Raw genomic sequence first — 26740 nt, 5'->3', positions numbered from 1 at the left:
GGAATCAACTGGGAAAAACACAGTGGTCCTGCCTCCACTCTGCACAGCACTCAAAGTACCAGTGTACAGGCCGGCCGCAATATCATGCAACCTCGAGGGGATCCCGCAAACCCTCAGGATGTCCCACAGGGCAGCTCGATCAACTGAGCGAAAATCGACAAAGGCTGCAAAGAAACTCTGCTGATATTTGCGTTTGCGCTCCATGAGAACCCTCAGTGCCAGGATGTGGTGGATGGTAGACTTCTTAGGTGTAAAACCAAACTGTTCTGGTCACTGGTAGGTGAGCAAGTGATCATGGATCCTATTGAGGACGACCCTAGCAAGGACCTTACCAGGCACCTAGAGCAGTGTTATCCCCCTAGTTGCTGCAATCCAGGCGATCAATTATTATTACCCACATAGAAACTAAATACAGTAATAGGCAAATAAAATAAAACTGATGGAAAATATATATTTAGACAAATAATATTAACAAATACTGGTAACAATATTAACACCAATGACGGTGTGAGGGTTGGTCTCGGTACGGTAAGCTGGTGCAGGAAATGCGGTGAAATAAAATTTAAAAGGCAGTAGACACGATCAGGTGTCGCTATTAACTCCACAGTTACACAACTATACTGTTGTAAACTCCCCACTACCATGTGATATCGAAGTTAGAAATCACTCCAAATGCAGTCTGAACTCAGAAAGGACTTTAATTCCTGTTGCTGTGGTTTTTCCGCAAGGACGCACATGCAGCGGTATCCGTCAATAAGGGCGTGCACATAAAGGCGACCTTCAAAAGGGCGACCTCAATTGGGCACGGCGAATAAAAGCGCACATAAATAAAAGCGATCGTCATAAGGGCGACCTCAATTGAGCGCCGAATAAATGCGCGCGCAAATAAAGGAGCGCTTCAAAAGGGTGACGTCAATTGGGCGCCGAATAAATGCGCGCGCAAATAAAGGAGTGCTTCAAAAGGGTGACGTCAATTGAGCGCAGCGAATAAAGGCAAACGCAACAAAATTATTACAGAAAATTTATTAGATAAAGGCAATGATTGAACGTATAAAAAGGTGAAAGAATATTAAAACATCTAATTAATTAATGCATGAACTTCTAACGAACTATTTCTAAAGCTCTCTATATTTCGTTGTTTTCAAAATTACAGAAAATTAGATTAAGGCAATGACTGAATGTATAAAAAGGTGAAAGCAAGTTACACTTGAAGCTGTAGATTATGTGCAATGCCACGTACATATTCGAGATGCTGATGACAGACCTTGGGTTGCTGTAGCCACGAGTTCCTGCGGTTCGTCAGTAGAAGAAGTTGCTCGTTGTTTCATGTCCACTATTGCTTTCCTTGTTTCGATCTTCGCCACATCTGGAACATGGTTGTGCTTAGATGGTCTCTTGACGAATAATCCATTTTTGGTATGACAGCGAGAGGAACATTTTCCAATCCTATATTCAGTGCATTTCCAGATGTGTTTCCCGTTGATAGTTTTCTCCTTTCTGAATGTATAGCCTTCGACTACGAGTAGATCTGCACCTTTGTTGCTCTTCACATACTCCAGAGCTATTTCAACTAAATTATCTACGAACGCCTTTATTTGCCGTGCTCAATTGAGGTCACCTTTTTGAAGCGCACCTTTATTTACGCGCGCATTTATTCGGCGCTCAATTGAGGTCACCTTTTTGAAGATCGCTTTTATTTATGTGCGCTTTTATTCTCCGCGCCCAATTGAGGTCGCCCTTTTGAAGGTCGCCTTTTTGTGCGCGCCCTTATTGAATAGAACCCACATGCAGCACTAATGGCTCAGGTGATATGAGAAAAGGACAAACTGATATTACAACGTGTAGTAAGTAAACAAAGGAACGTAACGAAGCATGAACTTTCACCTGGAAGTATGTAAGAAAAAGTTCCACAACTCCTTTCTTGTAGACTGCAACCACAGAATCAAAAAGACATGAAAATGGAGTTTAAACCTAAAACGGGAGAAACCCTGGCTTAATTTTGCTCAGCGGCTCCTGTCAAACAAACCAGCAAGGCGGCATCTCACAATTCATCTTTTTCACATTCTTCACATTCACGGACACCCCTTTGAGATCTGCAGATTTGACATTTGCGGAGTCAGTTGTACGTGAGTTGGCCGTGAACAGTTATATGGGTGTATGTTTGGAGCTTGCTGAATGATTGCAAAAACTCTCAGAAGAAGCGTGTGCGACAAATATGTAAAAAAAAAAATCGGAAACGTGAAGTCAAATGCAAATATTAACATTATTTAATATTCAGTAGAGCTGCATGCTATATCGTTAAATGATAGAAGTTATTTTCGCTAAAAGAAAAAAGAGACAAGAACTGTGGGATCAACGTCAGGTACCTTCCGACCGGCTTCATTGCTCCCAGGGTTGCCAGACGTCCCGATGTGAACGGGACTGTCTCGAGTTCAACAGACACCTCCCAAATCCCGCATTGCCTCCCGATTCAGTCCCGATTGAACAAAAATTGTATGTAGAAACAAAAAACCGTAATTCATTTTCATACTGAATATCTAGTTAAAGAGTCTCACTGAATTTTTGTTGACAGCCTGTAATTGTTTGAATCGCGTGTGTTCGTGTACGTCGTGTGCTCGTGTCGTACGTTTCACGTGCTCATCATGGCTTCTTATTCTTTCTTGTCGAAAGTGAAGAGATACTGATAAAGATTTTTCCACTAACAAGGGTCGTATCTGCATCCATTTACATATATCGTGTCGTATTATATGAAACATAAATCATGTTGCAGGTTATATCAAACAAACCCATTTTCTTCATGTACTTATTTACATATACGTATATGTTTAGATTATATACGTTTATATATCTATAGTTATAACTTAATCAAAATGATCTCTTTTTTTGTCTTCTCAGTTCCTGAACGTATTTTTTTTTTGGTCGCTCGAAATGGTGTCTCTCCTGATAAAATGTGACAACCCTGATGGTTCCCTTAGTGATTCAGCAGATCCGGGCATCTCTGCGCAGCTGGTGCGTGCACCCTCTTTCTCACTCTGGTGCCCCTACTGGAATCCCGCTCAGAGCTCCAGCCATCCTTTTCGGCTCTCGCTCATTTATTTGCTTCTCGATTTTCCATCCATCATCCAACCCGCGATATCCTAACTACAGGGTCACGGGGGTCTGCTGGAGCCAATCCCAGCCAACACAGGGCGCAAGGCAGGAAACGATCCCCGGGCAGGGTGCCAGCCCACCGCAGGGCACGCACACCCATACACAAAGCACACACTAGACTCGCCAATGCACCTAACCGACATGTCTTTTGAATGTTGGAGGAAACCGAAGTACATTGACACGAGAGGAGAACTTGCAAACTCCACGGACCCGCGAAGCGAACCCAGGTCTCCTAACTGCGTGGCAGCGGCGCTACCCACTGCGCCACCGTGCCTTTCTGCTTCTCGATTTTCGTTCTCCCAATTTCTTTATCTTCTTTCTTACCTGCCCCTCTCCTTTTTATGTGTGCGGACAACTCCAGCTAACGCCATGCATGCCTGCACATTTTTAACCAGCGAGGTAATTAAAAAAAATATATAGGCAGTTAATAAAATAAACCACAAAAATATTCGGCAGTTACACGCCCCACTACAGTTAGGAGCGCCACAAGTATTATTAACGAATTTTCATATCTCGTGAATGTGAAAAGGCACTGGCATAGAAAACCCTACGCAGGCTCCAGACCCGACCTGCACAAAGTCATTCGCAAAGAAAATACAGTACGTGATCTTCACAAAAACCAAAAAGAATATTGTGTGCGTTTTTAGGACGCGACTTCTAGTCTCCCTATTGCACGGCAGCAGCGCTACCCCTGCTAAATACGGGTTCTACAATAAATAATATTTTTCAGGGAGGAGCCCCCAGCTCTGTTGTTGAGGGAGGAAAGACCCGGATTAAGACCCCCCACTTGCCGTCTCAGTGACTTAGCTCCTTAAGAGAGAGTTGATCATATATTTAACAATGCAGTGTGTGGACACCCGGTAGTTTCACACTCTTCTCTTTGGCCCGCAGAAATTTGATTGTTTCATTGGTGAAAGCGCCCCTTACTGTCATGGGCCCCTGGGAGCGTCCCCAGAACACCCTGATGGTAGATCCGCCCCTGGAGGGCGCTAAATAATTCTTCTTCTTCTTTCGGCTGCTCCCGTTAGGGGTCGCCACAGCGGATCATCTTCTTCCATATCTTTCTGTCCTCGTCATCTTGTTCTGTCACACCCATCACCTGCATGTCCTCTCTCACCACATCCATAAACCTTCTCTTAGGCCTTTCTCTTCTCCTCTTCCCTAGCAGCTCTATCCTTAGCACCCTTCTCCCAATATAACCAGTGTGTCTCCTCTGCAGATGTCCAAACCAATGCAATCTCGCCTCTCTGACTTTGTCTCTCAACCTGAGCTGACCCTCTAATGTCCTCATTTCTAATCCTGTCCATCCTCGTCACACCCAATGCCAATCTTAACATCTTTAACTCTGCCACCTCCAGCTCTGTCTCCTGTGCCACCGTCTCCAGCCCATATAACATAGCTGGTCTCACTACCGTCCTGTAGACCTTCCCTGTCACTCTTGCTGATACCCGTTTGTTACAAATCACTCCTATAATAATAATAATAATAATAATAACTCTTTACATTTATAAAGTGCTTTTCATAGTGAGTGGGGAGCCACTTCAACCACCACTAATGTGTAGCTCCCACCTGGATGATGCAACGGCAGCCATTATTGTGTCAATACACTCACCACACGTGAGCTGTTAGGTGGTGAAGTGGTGAGATTGAGATAACCAATTAGAAACAGGGGATGATTAGGGGGCCAGAATGACTAGGCCACGGTGGGCCATTTAGCCAGGACATCAGGATACGCCCTACTTTTTAAGAAGGATGCCCAGGGTTCTTTTATGAGCACAAAGAGTCAGGACCTCGGTTTTACATCTTATCCGAAGGACGGCGCCATATTGACATCACGGTGTTCCTGTCACTGTACTGGGGCATTGAGATTCACATTCAGACCACAGGGTACGTGCCCCCTCTTCCAGCAGCAACCCAAGCTTTTCCGAGATGGTCTTCCATTCCAGCACTGGCCGGGCCTGAACACGCTTTGGTTCACATGGATGACCTCTTCTGAAGTGCTTCCGGTATGATTCTTAATCATGCTACCCCTAAAAGACCCCTGGTCTCAAGACAATAACAAACCCTGAATAGGATGTTGGTCTCTCACAGAGTAGACTCATGTACAGTGCATCCGGAAAGTATTCCTCAGAATTCTACACACAACACCCCATAATGACAACATGAAAAAAGTTTACTTGAGGTTTTTGCAAATTTATTAAAAATAAAAAAACTGAGAAATCCCATGTCCATAAGTATTCACAGCCTTTGCTCAATACTTTGTCGATGCCCCTTTGGCAGCAATTCCAGCCTCAAGTCTTTTTGAATATGATGCCACAAGCTTGGCACACCTATCCTTGGCCAGTTTCGCCCATTCCTCTTTGCAGCACCTCTGAAGCTCCATCAGGTTGGATGGGAAGCGTCGGTGCACAGCCATTTTAAGATCTCTCCAGAGATGTTCAATCGGATTCAAGTCCGGTCTCTGGCTGGGCCACTCAAGGACATTCACAGAGTTGTCCTGAAGCCACTCCTTTGATATCTTGGCTGTGTGCTTAGGGTCGTTGTCCTGCTGAAAGATGAACCGTCGCCCCAGTCTGAGGTCAAGAGCGCTCTGGAGCAGGTTTTCATCCAGGATGTCTCTGTACATTGCTGCAGTCATCTTTCCCTTTATCCTGACTAGTCTCCCAGTTCCCCACAGCATGATGCTGCCACCACCATGCTTCACTGTAGGGATGGTATTGGCCTGGTGATGAGCGGTGCCTGGTTTCCTCCAAACGTGACGCCTGGCATTCACACCAAAGAGTTCAATCTTTGTCTCATCAGAACAGAGAATTTTCTTTCTCATGGTCTGAGGGTCCTTCAGGTGCCTTTTGGCAAACTCCAGGCGGGCTGCCATGTGCCTTTTACTAAGGAGTGGCTTCCGTCTGGCCACTCTACCATACAGGCCTGATTGGTGGATTGCTGCAGAGATGGTTGTCCTTCTGGAAGGTTCTCCTCTCTCCACAGAGGACCTCTGGAGCTCTGACAGAGTGACCATCGGGTTCTTGGTCACCTCCCTGACTAAGGCCCTTCTCCCCCGATCGCTCAGTTTAGATGGCCGGCCAGCTCTAGGAAGAGTCCTGGTGGTTTCGAACTTCTTCCACTTACGGATGATGGAGGCCACTGTGCTCATTGGGACCTTCAAAGCAGCAGAAATTTGTTTTGTAACCTTCCCCCAGATATCAATCCTGTCTCGGAGGTCTACAGACAATTCCTTTGACTTCATGCTTGGTTTGTGCTCTGACATGAACTGTCAACTGATGGACCTTCTATAGACAGGTGTGTGCCTTTCCAAATCATGTCCAACCAACTGAATTTACCACAGGTGGACTCCAATGAAGCTGCAGAAACATCTCAAGGATGATCAGGGGAAACAGGAGGCACCTGAGCTCAATTTTGAGCTTCAAGGCAAAGGCTGTGAATACTTATGTACATGTGCTTTCTCAATTTTTTTATTTTTAATAAATTTGCAAAAATCTCAAGCAAATTTTTTCACGTTGTCATTATGGGGTGTTGTGTGTAGAATTCTGAGGAAAAAAATGAATTTAATCCATTTTGAAATAAGGCTGTAAGATAACAAAATGTGGAAAAAGTGATGCGCTGTGAATACTTTCCGGATGCACTGTATCTCACATGGGCTATGGTTTGGAAACACACAAGCACACAATAGAGAAAGTCTAAATGCTGTAGACAGAAACCAGGTCTCCATCTGAACCCGGACAGAAGCGCTAAGCACTGCACCAACATGGCCGTGTATGTGCAGGTGAGGTAAATCTCTCCACGCTGCCTCACCCTTTACAAACCTCCATGTTCAAACACCCGGTGGTGCTCGTTTCGAGATGGCTGACCTTTGATAAAAGAGAGAGGGGCGCGCGATCTGCGCTTGTCTTTTTGTCCCTGGTGAACAAGAGTGTGTTATTGAGAATTTCAGCTCGCTGCGGCCTTTGCGAAAAGAGCAAGGAAATGGTTGGGATTGTTAAGTAAAAGTTAAACCGGCAGGAGGAACCTCTAGAGGATGCCCCCCACCCCCACACTCCCCCGCCCCGGGCAGGCAGCGCAATTTTTAATAAAGCACTTTTTATTAGAAATAAAGCAAATTTTGGCCTGCCCACAATGGTTAGTATGTATATATACACGTATAAAATAAATATTTCATTTCACAGGACTTCATGCTGTTCGGTGACAGTGGTGTGTTTGGTGGCCCATTAAGGCAGCCATTTAAATAAATGTTTCTTTAATGTCACCCCGCTGCTTTTTTCAATCTGGCCTGTCACGGAGGGATGAGTTATGTGAGACGCGCAGGCCCGCAAGCTTCAGACGGTGCTCATTCCTGCACTGGTGTCCAGGATGCCTGCCCCAGGGGCAGACTCGGCCGAGCTTATTGGTCTTGAGATGTACCCCGCTGTGAGTTGGCACTCCCGGGATGCGCTGATCAAAATGAAAATGGAGCAGCAGAGGAAGAGGGGGAGAAATGGAGAAATGAGACAGCAAGCTGCAGAAGAAAGAGAGAAGAGGACAGACGGGGGCATCATGTGTCCAGTTTGTGGGCGGCCACTGGGAATGTGCGTGTGAGGGGGGGCTAACGGGTAGGCAACTGTATTCGATTATCCTCCGTCTCATTTGAGTTTCTGTTTTTTACTTCTATAGTGTTATTGTTTTTATATACATTTCTTACAATGGTGGCCACTGAGCAAGATACTATATAAAATAAAGGCAAGCTGACTGCAATGTGCAATTGTGTGTCTGGGAACAATGGGATTAAAATAAACTGCTTAGAATTGTTAGAACATTAGAAAGTTTTTGATGAGAGCAGCCATTCAGCCCAACAAAGCTCACCAGTCCTCTCCGTATAATTCTTGCAAAACAACATCAAGTCGAGTTTTAAAAGTCTTTAAAGTCCTCCTGTCCACCACACTACCTGGTCACTTATTCCATGTGCCTGTGGGCCTCTGTGTGGAGAAAAACGTCCTAATGCTTTCTCTTCCTCCGACAGGACACAGAATCCATTACATTCGTGATATTACAGCTCTCTGAATAACTAAAATACTGAGATATATACGAGATATCATTTTCATAAAAATTTCTATCTATCTATCTATCTATCTATCTATCTATCTATCTATCTATCTATCTATCTATCTATTATATAGTGCCTTTCATATCTATCTATCTATCTATCATATAGTGCCTTTCATATCTATCTATCTATCTATCTATCTATCTATCTATCTATCTATCTATCTATCTATCTATCTATCTATCTATCTATCTATCTATCTATCTATTATATAGTGCCTTTCATATCTATCTATCTATCTATCTATCTATCTATCTATCTATCTATCTATCTATCTATCTATTATATAGTGCCTTTCACATCTATCTATCTATCTATTAAATATGGGAACGCAGTGGCGCAGTGATTGTGCGCGACCGTCGATGAAATAATTTATTGCAGCAGTACTCTGGGGGCGGCTCTAGGCTTGTGGCGGCCCTGGGCAGAGAAAGAATCGGTGGCCCTTTCACCCGCCAATGTCAATATGGTATCTTATGCATGGCGGATGGCCACGTCCGTTGCGGACACTGCATAGCCGCCTCGTGCTCATGACACAAGCGTTTAACTTTTGCCGAAATTTGCCGCTGCGTTTTTAGCTGTGTCGTTATTTTCTCCTTCTGTTTTATATTCAATATATATTGGCGTCTGCGGTGGGTTGGCACCCTGCCCGGGATTGGTTCCTGCCTTGTGCCCTATGTTGGCTGGGGTTGGCTCCAGCAGACCCCCGTGACCCTGTGTACGGATTCAGCGGGTTGAAAAATGAATGAATGAATATATTGGCGTAGTGGCCCCTGGGATTTGGTGGCCCTGTGCAGGTGCACAGTTGGCACATGCCTAAGGCCGCCCCTGCAGTACTGTCTTTTTCAAACGTACTAACCTCCAATTCCTGTCCTTCCTTTTCTTTCTCCAAGTAACCGATCAGCTCTGTAATAGACGTTAAGCCATCTGCAAGTTTATAACGCAGATTCTTCAAAACTTTTAAGGAAAATTGAAATATCTTCGTAGTACATGTTTAATTATTCTATTGTTCACGCCTGTCCCAGTGAAACATACAGTGCTTTTATCTGTATAATATAATCAACATATTTTGCTGCATTTCATCTTAAAAATGATATCGTCATCATATGTAAATACGCGCTTTATAAAGTGGCGCAGGTTGTGTAATATTATAACTGTAGTGCACGTTTACAGTGAGGTGATTGTACTTATAGGTACAAACAGTTGTACAAGGAGCACTTGATGGACTGATTGAGTGTGTTTAGAGCTCTTGGGATGAAACTCTTTCTGAACCGCGAGGTCCGTACAGGACAGGTTTGAAGCGTTTGTCGTATGAGAAGCAGTTCAAATAGGAAGCATGGCTGAGGCAGCATGTGCTTGATGCTGTATACCGATAATTCTCTTTCCGATCAGCTGCTCCGAGCGGTGTAGTGAGAGTAATATGGAAAAAGATGATCTGCTGTGGCAACCCCTAACGGAAGCAGCTGAAAGAAGAAGAAGAAGGTGCAGTGAGAGGAACAATGTTAATGCAGTTATGGTATTTGGAATAGTTTGACCATTCCGTGGACCATTATATTGTTACTGGTTAATTACAATCAGATGCATTAAACTAATAAACAATATGCGGTTAATTTCAGTGTATTTATAAAGCTGCGTCAGGGACGTGGATCTGAAAAAGAAAGGGTGACCACACAGGAACAGTAGCACTGCTTTGACGCTGGGTGCCGCCAGTCTGCAAAACCGAGTAGAGAACTTTCATACGACAGGGTATGAGGTAACGTGCGTGGCTTTACGTCAAGTTTAGGTTTTATACTTTATATTTGAGCGTGGAAACGTTCGTACGCAACATTTTTGTGCGTACGCACCGTTTATACACGAGGCCCCAGGTCTTCATACTCAATTGAGGTTTTTAAAAGTCGGCTTAAGACCTACTTGTTTTCTTCTGGGGTGGCACGGTGGCACAGTGGGTTTGCATGTTCTCCCCGTGTCTGTGTGGGTTTCCTCCCACAGTCCAAAGACATGCACGTTAGGTGCACTGGCGATTCTAAATTGTCCCTAGTGTGTGCTTGGTGTGTGGGTGTGTGTGTCCTGCGGTGGGCCGGCACCCTGCCCGGGATTTGTTTCCCGCCTTGCGCACTGTGTTGGCTGTAATTGGCTCAAGCAGACCATCGTGACCCTGTAGTTAGGATATAGCGGGTTGGATAATGGATGGATGGATGGATGTTTTCTTCTGTCTTTCATTGTGTATGATGGGATTGTGGTGGATGTTACAATCGGTTGTTTTATTAATCTGCTTTTTGCATGATTGTTTGTAATGCTTTTTTGTACAGCACTTTGGCGCAACCTCTGTTGTTTTAAATGTGCTTTTATAAATAAATAATCTAATGTAATCTTTATTCAGCGTAGGTTTCTCTAGGTGCCACATTCATTAGAACAATTGTGATTAAGAACAGGCCATTTGGACTAACAGACTCATCCATCCTATTCACCGGAAGACTCCAAAATAGCATCAAGTCAAGAGCTGAAGGTCTCTAAAGTCCTACCATCTGCACGGTCACTTATTTTGCGTGTCTGCGGTTGTTTTCTGAAGAACTTTCTAACATTGATGTGAAGTCTGTCCTTAACCAGTTTTCAACCATGGCTCTGTGCCCTTGTTGAAGGATTGATTTTAAAATAACAGCTGGTCTCCACGGTACCAGTTCCCTTCATAATTTTAAACATTTCAGTCATGGCGTCTCTTAACCTCTGTTGGTTTCAGCTCTTTCAGTCTCTCCTCAGAGCTCAGACCTCTCAGTCCTCTAATCAGCCTCCAGACTTTCTCTAGTGCCACTGTGTCTTTTTTGTAACATGAAAACCAAACCTGCACAGGGTACTCCAGATGAGGCCTCACTAGTATGTTATACAAGTTCAGCATAACCTTCTTTGACTTGTACTCCACACCTCAGGGGCGCTCGCTATATAACCTAACACTCCATTAGCCTTCTTGATCACTTCTGTCCACTGTCCAAGTCAAGTCAAGTCAAGTCAAGTTGGGGAGCATGCACTGGTACAGTGAGTTGCCGCACCCACTACATGTCAGAACAACTCGGGATCCCGGTTGACAACCCCCCAGGCAGACACGCAGTCCAGTCCTACCCTCCAGAAATGACCCTCTATCTGCCACAGCCAGGTGTTAACGTGGGCGACCGCTTGGTCTTGTCCAGCCCCTTGGGTCTCCAACAATGAGGATCTTACGAGCCGGATCACCCTCGGGGAAACGCACCACATGGCCGTAGTGCCGTAACTGACGCTCCCTCACAATGCAGGTAATGCGCCTCATTCGGGACTCCATGAGCAACACAAAGTCAAACCAACAGTACCCGTCCACTGTCCTGCAGTTGATTATGTCGAGTCCACTACGATTCCTAAATCCTTTTCATAAGGTGTAATTTCAAGTTTCAGACCTCCCCTTGTGTGGTCAGACCTCACATTTTCATTTCCTATCTGTCATACTTTACATTTACTGACATTCAACTTCATCTTGCCACATATCTGCTCAAACCTGCATGCTGTCCAAGTTCCTCTGAAATGATTCAGCTGATTCTCCAGCATCTGCCCTTCCACCCTGTGTTGTATCATCTGCAAACATCACCAGCTTGTTCTTTATATTTTTGTCCAAATCATTAATGTATATTAAAGAGGGTAGTGGCCTCAGCACTGACCCCTGCTGGACAGCACTTTGAACATCACCAAACTCCTATCCCTCTGCTTCCAGTGTTTGAGCCAACAATACAACACAATGCAATTCATGTATGGAGGCATTCAGTGTAACCATTGTGATAGACGGCCAGGAACCCTGCCCCGCCAGGACGCCTGGAGGAAGGAGGAACCGGGAGAGCGGCACTTCTTTTCCCTGGGCACCATGTCGGTCCTAGATCCCTGGGGGACACCACTTCCGGGACACCAGGAAGTGCTGACAGACCAGGGATGGTTTATGCTTCTGGGTGCAAGGGCAGCACTTCCACCACACTGTGGAGTGCTGCCAGAAGTTCATTGCCAGGCACCTGGAGCACATAAGGGACGGGATAAAAGGGGCCGCCTCACTCCATTCTGAGAGCTGCAGTCAGGTGGAAGAAGGACGGAGCTTGTGTGGCAGGAGTGGAGGCAGTCAGAAGAACCAAGGACTGTGAACTGTAAATAATTGTAAATATTGTTGGGAATAAACGTGTGTGTTGTGGACACTGCGTTGTCGTGTCTGTCTGTGGCCGGGCTACCTCTTGCACCATCTATCCATTTTATAAGCTGCCTGATCCAGTGCAGGGTCAAAACAGACCTGGGGTCCCAATCTCATACCAGTCCACCTTAAATTCACCATTTTACCTCACTGGAAAACTGGAATAACAGAATAACCACCCATGCAGAAACTGGAAAGACTAAAACACTCCACAGAAAGTGACTGGGCTGGGATTTGAACCAGGAATTCTGGGGCTGTGACAGAGTCGCGCTGACCACCACCACACCCTGCATGTTCGGTATATGTGTGCCTGAACATGACCTTCTCGTTTTGTGGGTTCTCACCATTGGGATGAGGACATCAATGGGATTCTTCGTCCAGGCTGAGACGAGGGTCACATCCTCCTGTGCATGCGGGGTTCTCAAACAGCGCCTCGCTATCAGCTCAGAGTTCTTCTTGCTGAGCTTGTTGGCAGCTGTGGGAGGAAGCTACTCAGATGCCAGCCACGCCATAGAGAATAATGGGCGCATCCCTCAGACCAGAGTGCCTTTGAAGTCTCTGCCCCGAGTGATGGCACGAGGGGAGGGAAAACTCTCTGATCTGTGAGGCTGCGGATGGCCAATTCAGGTTACCGCTGACGCCCCCGCCACCACCACCACTACAAGCTTGTGGGAGCTTCCCATAAATTCTTATTTTATTCGTTTTTGTTCATAACTCCTACATTAATAAATCTCCAGTCAGCAAGTGTGGATAATAAAATAAAAAGTTTTGATCTGCGCTGTAACATCCTAACATTTTTTTGTTTACAGATGAATAATGTCTCCACGTTACCCGTATTTTCAGTCTGTGCCCCCTTTAGCTTTGTATTTACTGATGCTGATGCTCAAGGAACACCCAGACTCGATGCTTCTTTACATGTGCAATTTCACAAGAAGTGGCCATGTACCTGATTTAATTTGGTGGCAAGTTAGGAAAAGAGGTTGATGCCATCCAGGTTTGGGAATTGTTTTTGACTGTTCCTTCTATTGTTTAAATAGCATTTTGGTGTGTGGCATGACGATAGTTGAAAGGATAGTATGAATGGCTGGATGGCATTAGAGATGAAATTCAGCAGTCAAAAATATATCAACCAATGTAGCCTTCTTAATCCATCGTGCAATGTTTAACGCTGAATGTCGAGGGCACCTCCTGTCTTAGCCTACACCCACTCTTCTTCAGTTTTAAAAAACGTAAACTTTAGTCTCAGTTTTCACCTTTTGTCCACAATACTGCAGAGTTTTTATAACTCTGAAATGGAGACTTTTGAAAATGATTCTTGCATTGTGGATGGGTGAAAACAGAGAGTTTTGGAAAACGCAGACTCTAATTACACTCTGATTTGTTTGTCCTTATTACCAGGAGATCATCTTGCTAGATCAGTTAAGCTAAACAATACCACTCTGGGGCGAGAGAGTGCGCTGTCGCTAACTGTATCTTCTATTTTCCCTTCAGTTCCTAGAAGACATCCAGGGAGGCCGACTAACCACACCCACGCTGCCCAGAGCAGACCTCGCCCCTTTCTGGTCAGACACCACAAATTCAGATGGTTGCTGAAAGGTGGCGTCTCACTCTGAGCAGAACTTCACAGAGGACAGAGCTCCCATGTGAACTCAATCTTATTACGGACAGAGACTTTAAGACTTTGACAAATACCGGACGACTTTTTACTTTCTGTGTAGGGAAAGTATTGTAATCGTCCAAAAATTCAACCTCAAGATTTTGATGAATCTCGATGTTTAAGTCCTCCCTGAGTCTAATTTACTTTATCTTAGGGAAAGTATTCTAATCGTCCAAAAATTTGATCTCAAGATTTTGATGAATCTCAATGTTTAAGTCCTCCCTGAGTCTAACTTACTTTCTCTTAGGGAAGGTATTGTAATCGTCCAAAAATTCGATCTCAAGATTTTGATGAATCTCGATGTTTAAGTCCTCCCCGAGTCTAATTTACTTTCTCTTAGGGAAAGTATTGTAATCGTCCAAAAATTCGATCTCAAGATGTTGATGAATCTCAATGTTTAAGTCCTCCCTGAGTCTAACTTACTTTCTCTTAGGGAAAGTATTGTAATCGTCCAAAAATTCGATCTCAAGATGTTGATGAATCTCAATGTTTAAGTCCTCCCTGAGTCTAACTTACTTTCTCTTAGGGAAGGTATTGTAATTGTCCAAAAATTAGATCTCAAGATTTTGATGAATCTCGGTGTTTAAGTCCTCCCTGAGTCTAATTTACTTTCTCTTAGGGAAAAGTATTGTAATCGTCCAAAAATTCAACATCAAGATTTTGATGAATCTCGGTGTTTAAGTCCTCCCTGAGTCTAATTTACTTCTCTTAGGGAAAAGTATTGTAATCGTCCAAAAATTGAACATCAAGATTTTGATGAATCTCAGTGTTTAAGTCTCGACATTTTAGACCTCCCTGAGTCTGAAAATACCATTTTTGGAATTATGTCTGTGTGTCTCTGGCTGTCTCTCTCTGTGTGTGTGGGTGTAACCACAATAACTTGAGTACGCTTTCACTTCGGTCAACCAAATTTTGCATACAAGTATTAAGTACAAACGTAGATTTCTATCAACGTTTGAGCTATTTCCATTAACCGGAAGTGGTATTTTTTTATTCATGCAACTGCAGAGTCCGATTTGTTTAACTTTACTTTTATAATAATTATTCAATATATTATTAATTTGATTTGATTTGTTGTTGATGGTTCTTTACTGTATATAATATAAAAATATAATCATTGTCTTGCAGTTTACTCCTCAAATATCCATCCCCATATCTCTACATATAAAAGGCAAAGCCCTCACTGACTCATCACTAATTCTCCCAGTTTCCATATAAGTGGGAACCTGAAATTTTGCGTGCTCATTCCTTGCAGTGTACTTACAAAAGTTAGGTATGTTTCATGTCATATTGCAACACCCAAGGGGGGGAAACGGGTGTACCCCCTAAACTGTATATATAGATGGGGAAACCCCTCCTCACTATTTGTGCACCTTCCAAAATACGTAGGAAGCCCAGATTTCCCATGCTCATCCTTTACACTGTACTTACAAACGTTAAAGTATGTTTCATTTCGAGCCGTGTCCCATAACGAACTTTCGAAAATAACGTCTTCTTTTTGGTGGTTCTCACCATTATGCCGTAAGGAACTTTTGGAACTGACCTCTCCTTCTGGCAGTTTCATTCCTTATTTCCGTTAACAGACGATTTATTTCATGGCAGAGACACACAAGGGCCGGCCCCGGTCCCCCTTCCTTTTTCCGCACGGCCGCTGTCCGAGCACCTACCACGTGGTTGGCTCCCTGCCTAAAAACATGCATTTCTCATATATAACATTTACAAATTTACAAATTTGTAAATTAAACTCTTTACAATCATCAAATTCACTCTCCGTACTAAAATAAGCCTACGACAATTACATTGACAATCATGTTACGTTATTTTGAAAATGTTTCCTTTTCTTTTTCATAACTTCTTTAACTCACAACTTCTCCGCTGTGAAGTGCGGGTATTTTGTTAGTCTGAGTATATGAGAAAGTTGAGAAAACTTGAGAAACAGGGGGTCGCACGGCTGATGTCCCAATACTCTTTGCAGACTATTTAGATAGATAGATAGATAGATAGATAGATAGATAGATAGATAGATAGATAGATAGATAGATAGATAGATAGATAGATAGATAGATAGATACTTTATTAATCCCCAAAGTGAAATCCACATACTCCAGCAGCAGCATACTGATAAAAACAATATTAATTAAAGAGCAATAAAAACACAGTGCAAGATGGAGAGTGCGAGGCAGGTAGAACAGTCAATAACGTTTACTATATGTGGTCTGTCCATCCAATCACAGTAGCCTTTCCCTGATTGGATCCTACTTCTTACCACGTCTCATTTCCTGATTGGTCACCCTTCACAGAAGAAAACCACGTTCCAGTATAGCGGATACAGAGGAGTTGATTTGCATGGCGCTTGCGTTGCTTCTCTGTATGATTCCAAATTACATTTTGTACAGTCAGAATGCCACATCTATGTGCAAAAGGCAAATAATTTACTGGTTGAGAAAGTTTTGCTATAAACCCTGTGGCAGGTAGTGTTACCAACCCTTCAAGGATTTTTCCAATGCGCGTATGCCCAGTGTAAGTGCGCATCTACGTCAAATGCATTTTCAGTAGTTTTAGTGTGAACGGAGATTCTTTTGTAATCAATGAGAAAACACTAGTATGGACAAAGGTCGTTTTCATTTTCGTTTTGTAGTATTGTGAACATGTCATTACTCTTATGGTATTTTCTGCCATTCTTGTAGCTCTCAATGAGTCGTCAAAAAATATCCTTTATACCAGTATTTCTCAACCTTTCTGATGACCTTTCTCACATATTTTCCCCATGTAAGTGTCTTTGCAACTCACGATTGGTTCCCCTTTGGTCAGTTGGGCACAATCGTCACAGTGTCCCCCTTGGTATGTTAAACGCAATCGTCTTAATGAGGGTAGGGTTGGTCCCCCTTGGTGAATTGAGTGTGACAGTCAGAGTGCGGGGGGTAATCGGGCATGATAGTGGCAACCAGTGGCGTAGCTAGGGGCGGGCGGAGGGGGCGGTCCGCCCCGGGCAGTACATATTTGGGGGCGGCATTATTGGCCAAAAGGCTCAGAACACGTCACGTGTAAGCAGCAGGGTTCGGAAAAATATCACTCATGAATGAAAATAAGTCAAATTCTTTGATTTTCACCCACAAATGCTTCAAAAATCATTTTCAGACGGTCCTTCTGTGATGGCATCAGACACGGCAGTTGAAATTTATGAGGCAATAACAAAAATAAACAGAAACATTACACCGATAATAATTTCTAGGAAGATAAACAACTAATGTATAATTTCGTTTCGTTAACAATCCAAATGCGTTCTTGCTCATCCCCACCTATCACTTGTACACCACACCGGTTCTGGTTTTCGCAGCGTAATTATGTTAAACTAATAATCAGAACACGGCTTATCAGTGCGTCTCTACTATATTCTTGTCTAGTTGATGCTTATAAATAATTATATGTGAAAAAATATTGCTGTTTCTCTGTATATAAATAAATCTATGCAAAATGTATCTTAATTTTTCTCTATACGTCATTTTAATTTTCTATTTAAATAGGTTAACATATTCAGATACATTGGAGGGCGCCCCGAGTGGCACGAACTCGAGCTACGCCACTGGTGGTAACTTACTCACAACCCATTACCATTATGAACAACAGCAATCTGTGACCCACTGACAGCAGCCCACGACCCAGCTTGAGAAACGCTGCTTTACACCACCATTAGATTGAAATGTAGTGAAATACTTTAGAACAGTGTTAGAAGTTGGAATTCCTCCTCAATGAGACACATTGAATGTAATGTGAGACCTTCTTTGTTCTTCTGTTACAGACGTGGATTCAACGTATGTCTTAACAGTAAACACTCAATCAGGCGAAGACCAGTTGTTCACAGCTACTGAAAGTGCCACACCTTTATATATACAGTACCCGCATCCTGTTCAGTCACCCCCCTGCCACACCCTGAAAACTGGCACATCCTCAGATCTTCTGACGTTTGGTCTGTACAACTAGAGTGGTACTAAGTCTTTGTATAAAGAGTCTAATTTCACCAACAAGGAGTACCGGCAGCAGGGCCATCTTAACAGCATTAAAGTGCACTGGGGCCTCTACCTACACAACCACTTAGCAAGTCACAACATACGTAGATTAGCATGGGGCCCATGGGCAACTGCTCGGTGTGCCCATGCATTAAGACAGCCCTGATCGGCAGTTCTTTATTTTACTTTATGTACTGGATAAACTAACTATTACCAGTGCACATCTGTAATTCTACTCCAAATCAAATCACTCAAATGACAGTTTTACTGACATGTCGATATTCATGGGCCTAGTTTAACCTCGGGTTATTTTTTATGGACTTTGTATAGAAGGTACACATGCAGAGTGTGAGAGACCCTCTGGACTTATAGAGCAGAGGGCAGATCCTGGCGGTGACATAATTGGACAAATGGGACATAACCAAGGCACTGATACATAGACAACATCCATCCATCCATTTTCTGACCCGCTGAATCCGAACACAGGGTCACGGGGGTCTGCTGGAGCCAATCCCAGCCAACACAAGGCACAAGGCAGGAACCAATCCCGGGCAGGGTGCCAACCCACTGCAGGACACACACAAACACACCCACACACCAAGCACACACTAGGGCCAATTTAGAATCGCCAATCCACCTAACCTGCATGTCTTTGGACTGTGGGAGGAAACCCACGCAGACACGGGGAGAACATGCAAACTCCACGCAGGGAGGACCCGGGAAGCGAACCCAGGTCCCCAGGTCTCCCAACTACGAGGCAGCAGCGCTACCCACTGCGCCACCGTGCCGCCCTACATAGACAACATGAAAAACAAAAAACAAATACAAATAAACACAGACAGTATTAACTAGGAAGCATTTCTTTACGCAAAGAGGACTCTGGAACAAACTACTGAGAGATGGAGTTGAAGCAGAAATCTTGGTAACCTTTAAGAAAAATCTGGATGAGATGTTGAAACAGCTCAGCTATTAGCTAAGCAAATAGGCTTGATAGGCTGAATGGTCACCTTTCATTTGTGAAATTTCTTATGCTCTTATGTTCTAATCTAATCTAAATAAAAGAATTAAAAAATGAACGAAAAGGACATAAAATCAAGATCTGAACCACAGCCAGAGGAGGAGGAACCCTAGCTGAACGATGACAGTACTGTCCTTTAAAAATGTTCTTATGTTCTCTGTGTTTTGTGGTTAGTGCCCAAGGAGGCGGGACCACCCTGACGTTATCAATCCTGGGTCCTCCTTCTGGCTTTATAAGTGAGTTGAGAAGACCTTAGAAGTTGGAATTATTTGTTGTTTCATTTATGAGTCACTGGTCTTGGTGGTTTGTCTAGTTTTTGTGACTTTTAGCTTTCATTTATAGTATTCTGCTTTTCTGGACTAGTTTATTTAGGACTAGCAAAATACCCGCGCTTCGCAGCGGTGAAGTACTGCCTTAAAATTGTTATTAGTAAGAAAAGTAAACCTTTTTAAACTGAGGGAAATCCATCCATCCATCCATTATCCAACCCACTGAATCCGAACACAGGGTCACAGGGGTCTGCTGGAGCCAATCCCAGCCAACATAGGGCACAAGGCAGGAACCAATCCCAGGCAGGGTGCCAACCCACCGCAGAACTGAGGGAAAATATACCACATTGTCAGTTCGGCCCTCCGGTTGTAATATGACCAAGCTGTGCGCTGAGCTTACTGTTGAGCATGCAGCGTATAGTTGGCCATGTGAAAAGCAATCTTGCCTCAAATCAATGCCAACCTTTTGTAGGGGTCTGTCCCTGAGACTTATTAATTGTAATTGCGAAGCAGAGCCTTACTGGAAATTGGAGGCGTTTGAATTGAAATGGGAGATCAGCGGGTATAACAGGGATGCGAGGAATAAAAACTCTCTCCCCTGAGCCACCGCCAGTAAAAATAGTTGCCTCAATTAGGTTCTTTTGCAGACACGTGACCTGAAGTCTCGTGCCGTTACAAAGTTTCAGTGACTGTACGCAAATCCACAATCGGCTTTTTTGAGCCAAACCTGTTGTTTTCGTATGAGCCGCTTTTTATTATTGGGATCATACCTAGAAACAGAAGCTCTATTAACTTGTGGATTTGCCTACGAGTATTTGGCGGCAGCATCACAAAGTTGTTTCCGTCTAGCTGCATCAGAAAATGTACCACGACATCTGACACGTCTCCTTTTTACTGTTTTCTCACAGCTTGGATTGCTGCTGTCATAATCGGCGTGAGTTTCACGGTTTGTTTCAATTACGTTAGTATCTGCAGGACTTGTTGTGTTGAAGTGACATTTGGCATCTGTCAAGCGTTGTAAGCATACAAACGGTTTCATCGATAACTTCGCATCCAGCTTTTGAGAGTTGAAACATTCATAAACATCAAAGTGTCCACTACTCAAATCGTCACCTGTGAATCTTAGATGTTTAAGAGGCATTGGCGGTTCTCCAAACGTGTAAAATAGGCAGGCAGCCAACTACGTGGAAGGCCGGGGGACACAGGACCCAACGCCGCCTCACACGGTGACCGAGTTGCAGGCTATGGACGTATATATGTACGTAAGTAGGATTCAGTTATGACCGTTACGCGTAGAATTTCGAAATGAAACCTGCTTAACTTTTGTAAGTAAGCTGTACGGAATGAGCCTGCCAAATTTCAGCCTTCTACCTACACGGAAAGTTGGAGAATTAGTGATGAATGAGTCAGTGAGTGAGGGCTTTGCCTTTTATTAGTATAGATTACCTTTTAAGCCAACATCACATTATGTGACTTCGAGTCATTGGGTATGTCAGACTTCCCAACTGCAGTTGCTCATCTTGTTGCTGGACCATGTCGATTTACATGACTGAAAATCGTTGGGCATGTCACATTTAACAACTGAGTGCTGACCTTCCAGCACAGTCGTGCTCGCCCCTTTATGTGACAGCCAATAACACGCTGCCTTATGGAACCGATGCTGTACGAAGGGTTAACAGGAACAACGTGATCATGGTACACAAAACAGAAAGATGAGCTCCCCTTCAGTTTGTGAGGTCCAAAACACCTGCGTTCCTTATTCATCCTCAATGCATTATATGAATGGCACTTCCACATGATTATTTATTGGTTGTCAGCTGTCATGAACACCGAGCGCAGTCCATGATTAAAGACTACTAAACCTGTTTGATTTTGTCAGAGTGAGTCACAGACTAGTCGGAGTGAATCACTGGGCATATCACATTAGGCAAACAATTTCACAGGATGGTACTGCCTCCAACTCGCTAAGATTGCATAAATGAAGGCTGTGACAATAAATCGCTGGAATAGTCGTGTAATGAGACATGGCCTGTAGGCAACTCCTTTTGTGCCCTTGTTCATGCTTTCAAATTTTGCCTTGCATTTTTCTATTTTTGGTAAATAAATCATTTATTTTAAAAAAGACTCATTGTTTGCCCTGTTCAAACAAGCCAGAGGTTTATGGTCACCCTTCTTATTTTGAAGAGTCGCATAGTGTGGTGGAGGAACGATCTCCTCAGTCTGTCAGTGGAGCAGGACGGTGACAGCAGTCTGTCACTGAAGCTGCTCCTCTGTCTGGAGATGATCCTGTTCAGTGGATGCAGTGGATTCTCCATGATTGACAGGAGTCTGCTCAGCGCCCGTCGCTCTGCCACAGATATCAAACTGTCCAGCTTCGTCCCTACAATAGAGCCTGCCTTCCTCACCAGTTTGTCCAGACGTGAGGCGTCCCTCTTCTTTATGCTGCCTCCCCAGCACACCACTGCGTAGAAGAGGGCGCTCGCCACAACCCTCTGATAGAACATCTGCAGCATCTTATTGCAGATGTTGAAGGACACTTTAATATTGTTTTTTTTTGTATCAGTATGCTGCTGCTGGAGTATGTGAATTTCCCCTTGGGATTAATAAAGTATCTATCTATCTATCTATCTATCTATCTATCTATCTATCTATCTATCTATCTATCTATCTATCTATCTATCTATCTATCTATCTATCTATCTATCTATCTATCTATCTATCTATCTATCTATCTATTGTGGGAATTTGTGAACTGATCTTAAGATATTTATAGTCTTTTGCTAGCTACCCATTTTTGAGGCCTGCTCCGAGCGAAGCCAACAGGTATTATTTGGGACCTGGCTGAGAACAGAGATCTTCTGCTGGGCCTGCTCCCTAACTTCTTTTTGGAGGTTTCACCCTTTTTTGCTTTGGAGGAAATTCTTAACTCATAATGGTAATATGGACATCATTTCACTTTTTAATTCTAATGCTTGACTTAAATAAAGGACCTCTTGGTTTTTAACTTTGCTACACATGGCTCACATTTAGAAATCTGAAAATTCTGATAGAATCTGGTCCCAAATATGGCCACCTGTTTGGATTCTTTATTAATGTATTAACGTTATTGGCAGGAGATTCAATAATTTAAATTTGTAATTTTGTCAGCCAACTGAAACATTTACATTTAGTTTTGAACAGTACAATTGATAGAAATTACATGTTCAGAGATGCGGATGTTCTTTATTAGAGGCCATCTCGGCTACTTTATATGACCCCAACATGAATTGTGATTTACAACAAGGGTGTAATTTCAATTTTGAGATACTAGGATTTGTAAGACATTTGGACCCTCCTTCCATCCATCCATTTTCTGACACTTATCTGGATCTGAATTGTGGGGGCAGCAGTCTGAGCAAAGATACCCAGACGTGCCACCTCCTCCAATTGGATTCTGTGTCTTCCCCAAGGTCTTCTCCTAGCTGGAAATGCCCATAAGACCTGGAAGCGAACAGGATGCACCCAAATCAGAACCACCTCAAATGGCTCCTTTTCTCCCCCTTTTGCACTAGCTCGGGTTTTTTCCCTACCAGAGAGGTCATATTCCATGTCCCTTACAGTCAGTTTTTATATCTGATGATCAGTCTGCCAAGGCACTTGACTTCATCTGCTGCCCCAACCCTTAAGACTCCTCCCAGAGGTGGTGGCCCCATGCTGCCCCTTTCCGGCTACAGCCAATTGGTAATGGCCCAATAGCCAGGCACTCGTCGACCAGCACCACTCCAGGTCTGGCTCCAAGGCAGGGCCCCAGTTTCCTTTTTGCAAATGAGGCTACTGGGTCCTTGATAAAATATTTTGCAAGAGTTAGTTGAACCGCGCTTAGTCTAGTCCATCACTTAGAACCAGTTTGTCTTGGATGACCCTACCAGGGGTGACCACCTTGGACAACACAACTTCTAGGATCTTTGGGATAGACAAAACCCTCCACCGCGATAAGCTGGTAAATTCATCCATAAATCACAACGCCCCATCCATGAATGAATAGGACCCTCTAACAGGGTCAAAACTGCAGAATAACATCAGTTTGCATTCTGATAGTACCTTAACTTTGGTACTTGAAAACAAGAAAATGCACATATGCCAAAATTCTGTTGAGCCAGCAGAGACGCCTACCCTGAACCAACTCATCCCCACCAAGAGCAGCACTCAGTGCAGTGTAAGCAGGTCAAAGTGACGAGGACTTACTTCTCGTAGTCGTGTTTGCAGTAGAGCAGTCGGTTCCGGCAGTAGCAGGTGCCAGAGAGGGCTTGCAGACACACCGTGCACTTCACGCAACCCTCGTGCCAGGAGCGTTCGTTGACTCGCAGCAGGAAGCGGTCAGCAATGGGGTTGTCACAACCAGCGCAGACTTCACGCCCTTCCAATCCTGGAAATGGAGCAGAAGGTTGATGAGACAGACAAAGATAAGAAAGGGGAGAATGGTGAGGGAATCGGGGAGGAACTGATGCGTTTTTCTTACCGTAAGCCAAAGCTGATGGAGCTTGCTGCAGGCACGATCGAGTCTCCTCTGTTTTCATTCCGTCCGGGATGGGGCCAGGACACCAATCTAAATCAGACGGGCAAAGAAATAACTGATGGTCAGCAAAAATGACAAAACGGGCAAAATGAGAGGTGCAAGTATAACAGTGGACCAAATTACGTAAAAGGCGAAAATGTTATTTGAATCTATTGGAATAGAAGGGTGAGGGGATTTCCGTGCTAAACTCTAAAGGCCACATATTGAGGAGGCCTGGATGTATGATAAGATCGCCAGCTCTTCTGCTTTGTTTGGAAAAGAAGACTCCATCAATTTGGCCCTTCACTTTCTTCACTGTAACGTTTCTATTTTTGTAGAATTTGCTTCTCTTTTTGTGTTTTTGTGCATTATGTTTAGCATGTATAGCTTTTGTGCTCCTGCTTGTTTTTGTACAAGTCCGTTACGTCTTTCCTTTTTTCTGCTCTGTGGTGTTAATTAGAAGCTAGATTACATCAGGCAGGCACTCACCTCAAGTGAGGCAAACTAAACAGAGCTGGCAGAGACTCACCAAGAACTCTCGAAGCTGGAATTGCAGCTAAAGGGGCTTCTCCAAAGTACTGAATGAAGGGTCTGACTACATCCATGAAGGAGAGATTTTTATTTTCAGATATTTAATAAATGTGCGAACCTTTAAGAAAACCTGTTTTCACTTTGCCATTACAGGTTATTGAGTGTACATTGATGAGCAAAAATAGAAAATGGATCCATTTAAAATTAAACCTACAACACACAAAATACATGGCTGGTTCCCATGACTGGATGGCCTTTTGTTAGTCAGATGCCACGCACTGGTTGGCCTACACAGCCCACATCTGTTGAGTCTTTGGTCCACACTTCATTGGCCAGACTCTTGTTCACTGATTGGCCTAAACATTCCCATAGATTGTGTGGTTCTCATGCATTAATTAGTTGAACTCCACTGATTTGTGGGCTGGCACTCACACATGCATTGGACTATTCACATACTGGTTGGTTCCCATATTTGAATGGTATTTTGATAGTTGGACATCACGCACTGGTTAGCACTCAAACGTGGCGTTCACAACCCACATTTGCTGACGCTTTGGTCCACACTCATTGGTCAGTCTCTTGTTCACCGATTGATCTAAATGTTCCCATGTGTTGTCTGGTCCTCACACATTGATTAGATGAACTTCATTGATTTGTTGGCTGGCACTCACGAGGGGTTTACTTGCCTCGGCAGCGACATTCATGTCTCTGGTGACTCTTCCTTTGAAGTCAGTAGACGGATTGGGAGAGCATGGGGGGGTCATGAAGTCGCTGGAAAGGGGTGTATGGTGCTCCCGATATCTTTGCAAAAGGACAAAGGTCCAAGTCGTTAGAGTCCTGGTGCTCCCTGTCTTGCTATATGGTTGTGAGACAGGGACGCTATCCAGTGACCTGAGACGAAGACTGGACTCCTTTCATGACTGTCTCTTTGGAGAATCTTTGGGTACCGTTGGTTTGACTTTGTGTTGCTCACAGAGTCCAGAGTGAGATAGATTACCTGCATTGTGAGTGAGCATCAGTAATAGCACTATGGCCATGTGGCACTACTTTCCATAGATGGTCCGGCTAACAGCATCCTCATTGTTGAGGACCACAGTGAACCAGGCCAAGAGGACGTCCACATAAAACCTGGCTGCGGCAGATGGAGGGTCATTTCGGGAGGGTGGGACTGGACCGTGTGTCTGCCTGGGGCATTGCCAACCAGGATCCTGAGCTGTTTCATCATATGGTGAGTGTGTCAACCAGCTGTACCATTGCATGCTCCCCAACCTGACCTGACCTGACTCACACATGGATTGGATTGCCACTATTCATATACTGGCTGGAGCCCATGGCTGGATGGTGTTTTGATAATTGGGCATCACGCACTGGTTGGCACAAATACATGGCCTACACAGCCCACATCTGCTGACTTGTTGGTTCACACTTATTGCCCTTATCATTGGTCAATCTCTTGTTCACTGATTGGTCTAAATGTTCCCGTATGTTCTGGTCCTCACATATTGGTTAGTTGAACCTCACTGATTTGTTGACTGGCACTCACATCCGGACTGGATAATCCTTATTCACATACTGGTTGGTTGCCATGACTGGATGGCCTTTTGTTAGTTGGACATCAGACACTAATTGACAATCGTAGCAGTGACTAACTGACTGGTCATTACTTATTGACCTCGTGACTGGACCATTTTCATGAAGTATCTCATCGCCACCCATTCAGACTGGACTTTGACCTAGACTTTGTCACAGATTGCCCAGCCCTCACACATGGACTGGACTGCCCACATTCATTGACTGGCTGGTCCTCAAGAATGGCTGCCTCTCCTTCACTGATTTGTTCAGGTTGTCTTACAAATTGTTCAATGCTGCCACAATGATAGGTTCATGGCTGGCCCCGACACATGGACTGGACAGTACAATTTGTCTAACTGGTAGGTCCCCATAATCATTTGCTGGACATCCCATACCTATTGACATGCCCTGGACAGGCCACATTTACTGGCTGCTCTAGACCTTCTCACAAAATCGGTTGAACCTTACATATTGATGGTCATCCTCCACTGATTGCTCACCCTTCTGGACCAATTTGATGGCTTTAATGGTCTGTTTAGAAAAAAAAAAAACAATTGCTAACTGGTGAAACAGGAGTCTCTTTATGGCTAATAGACATGAAGAACATTTAGCCATGCTGGGCAGTGATGCAATCCCTGAAGCAGGACAGCTGAAAGAAACTACTAAATGAAGACAAGAGAGGATGAGAAGAGCCTCCAAGTCCGTTATTTGCCTGGGA

General features: G+C 44.0%; 1 protein-coding gene across 1 annotated transcript in view; it reads right to left on the bottom strand.

Annotated features, from left to right (window-relative positions):
- Window positions 1-24015, bottom strand: part of lmx1al (LIM homeobox transcription factor 1, alpha-like) — a 136146-nt gene extending 112131 nt beyond the window's left edge. The window contains exons 1-2 of the mRNA XM_028823571.2: window positions 23884-24015; window positions 23610-23790 (exon numbers count right to left, since the gene is read on the bottom strand). Of these exons, the coding sequence (XP_028679404.1) occupies window positions 23610-23790; window positions 23884-23941 (239 nt within the window). The 5' untranslated portion in view covers window positions 23942-24015. The remainder of the gene's footprint in view (window positions 1-23609; window positions 23791-23883) is intronic.
- Between the last annotated feature and the right edge of the window lie 2725 nt (window positions 24016-26740).

This window comes from Erpetoichthys calabaricus, chromosome 17, assembly GCF_900747795.2.
Source record: "Erpetoichthys calabaricus chromosome 17, fErpCal1.3, whole genome shotgun sequence".
NCBI classification, from domain to species: Eukaryota; Metazoa; Chordata; class Cladistia; order Polypteriformes; family Polypteridae; genus Erpetoichthys; species Erpetoichthys calabaricus.
This window is presented reverse-complemented; position numbering and strand designations above follow the sequence as displayed.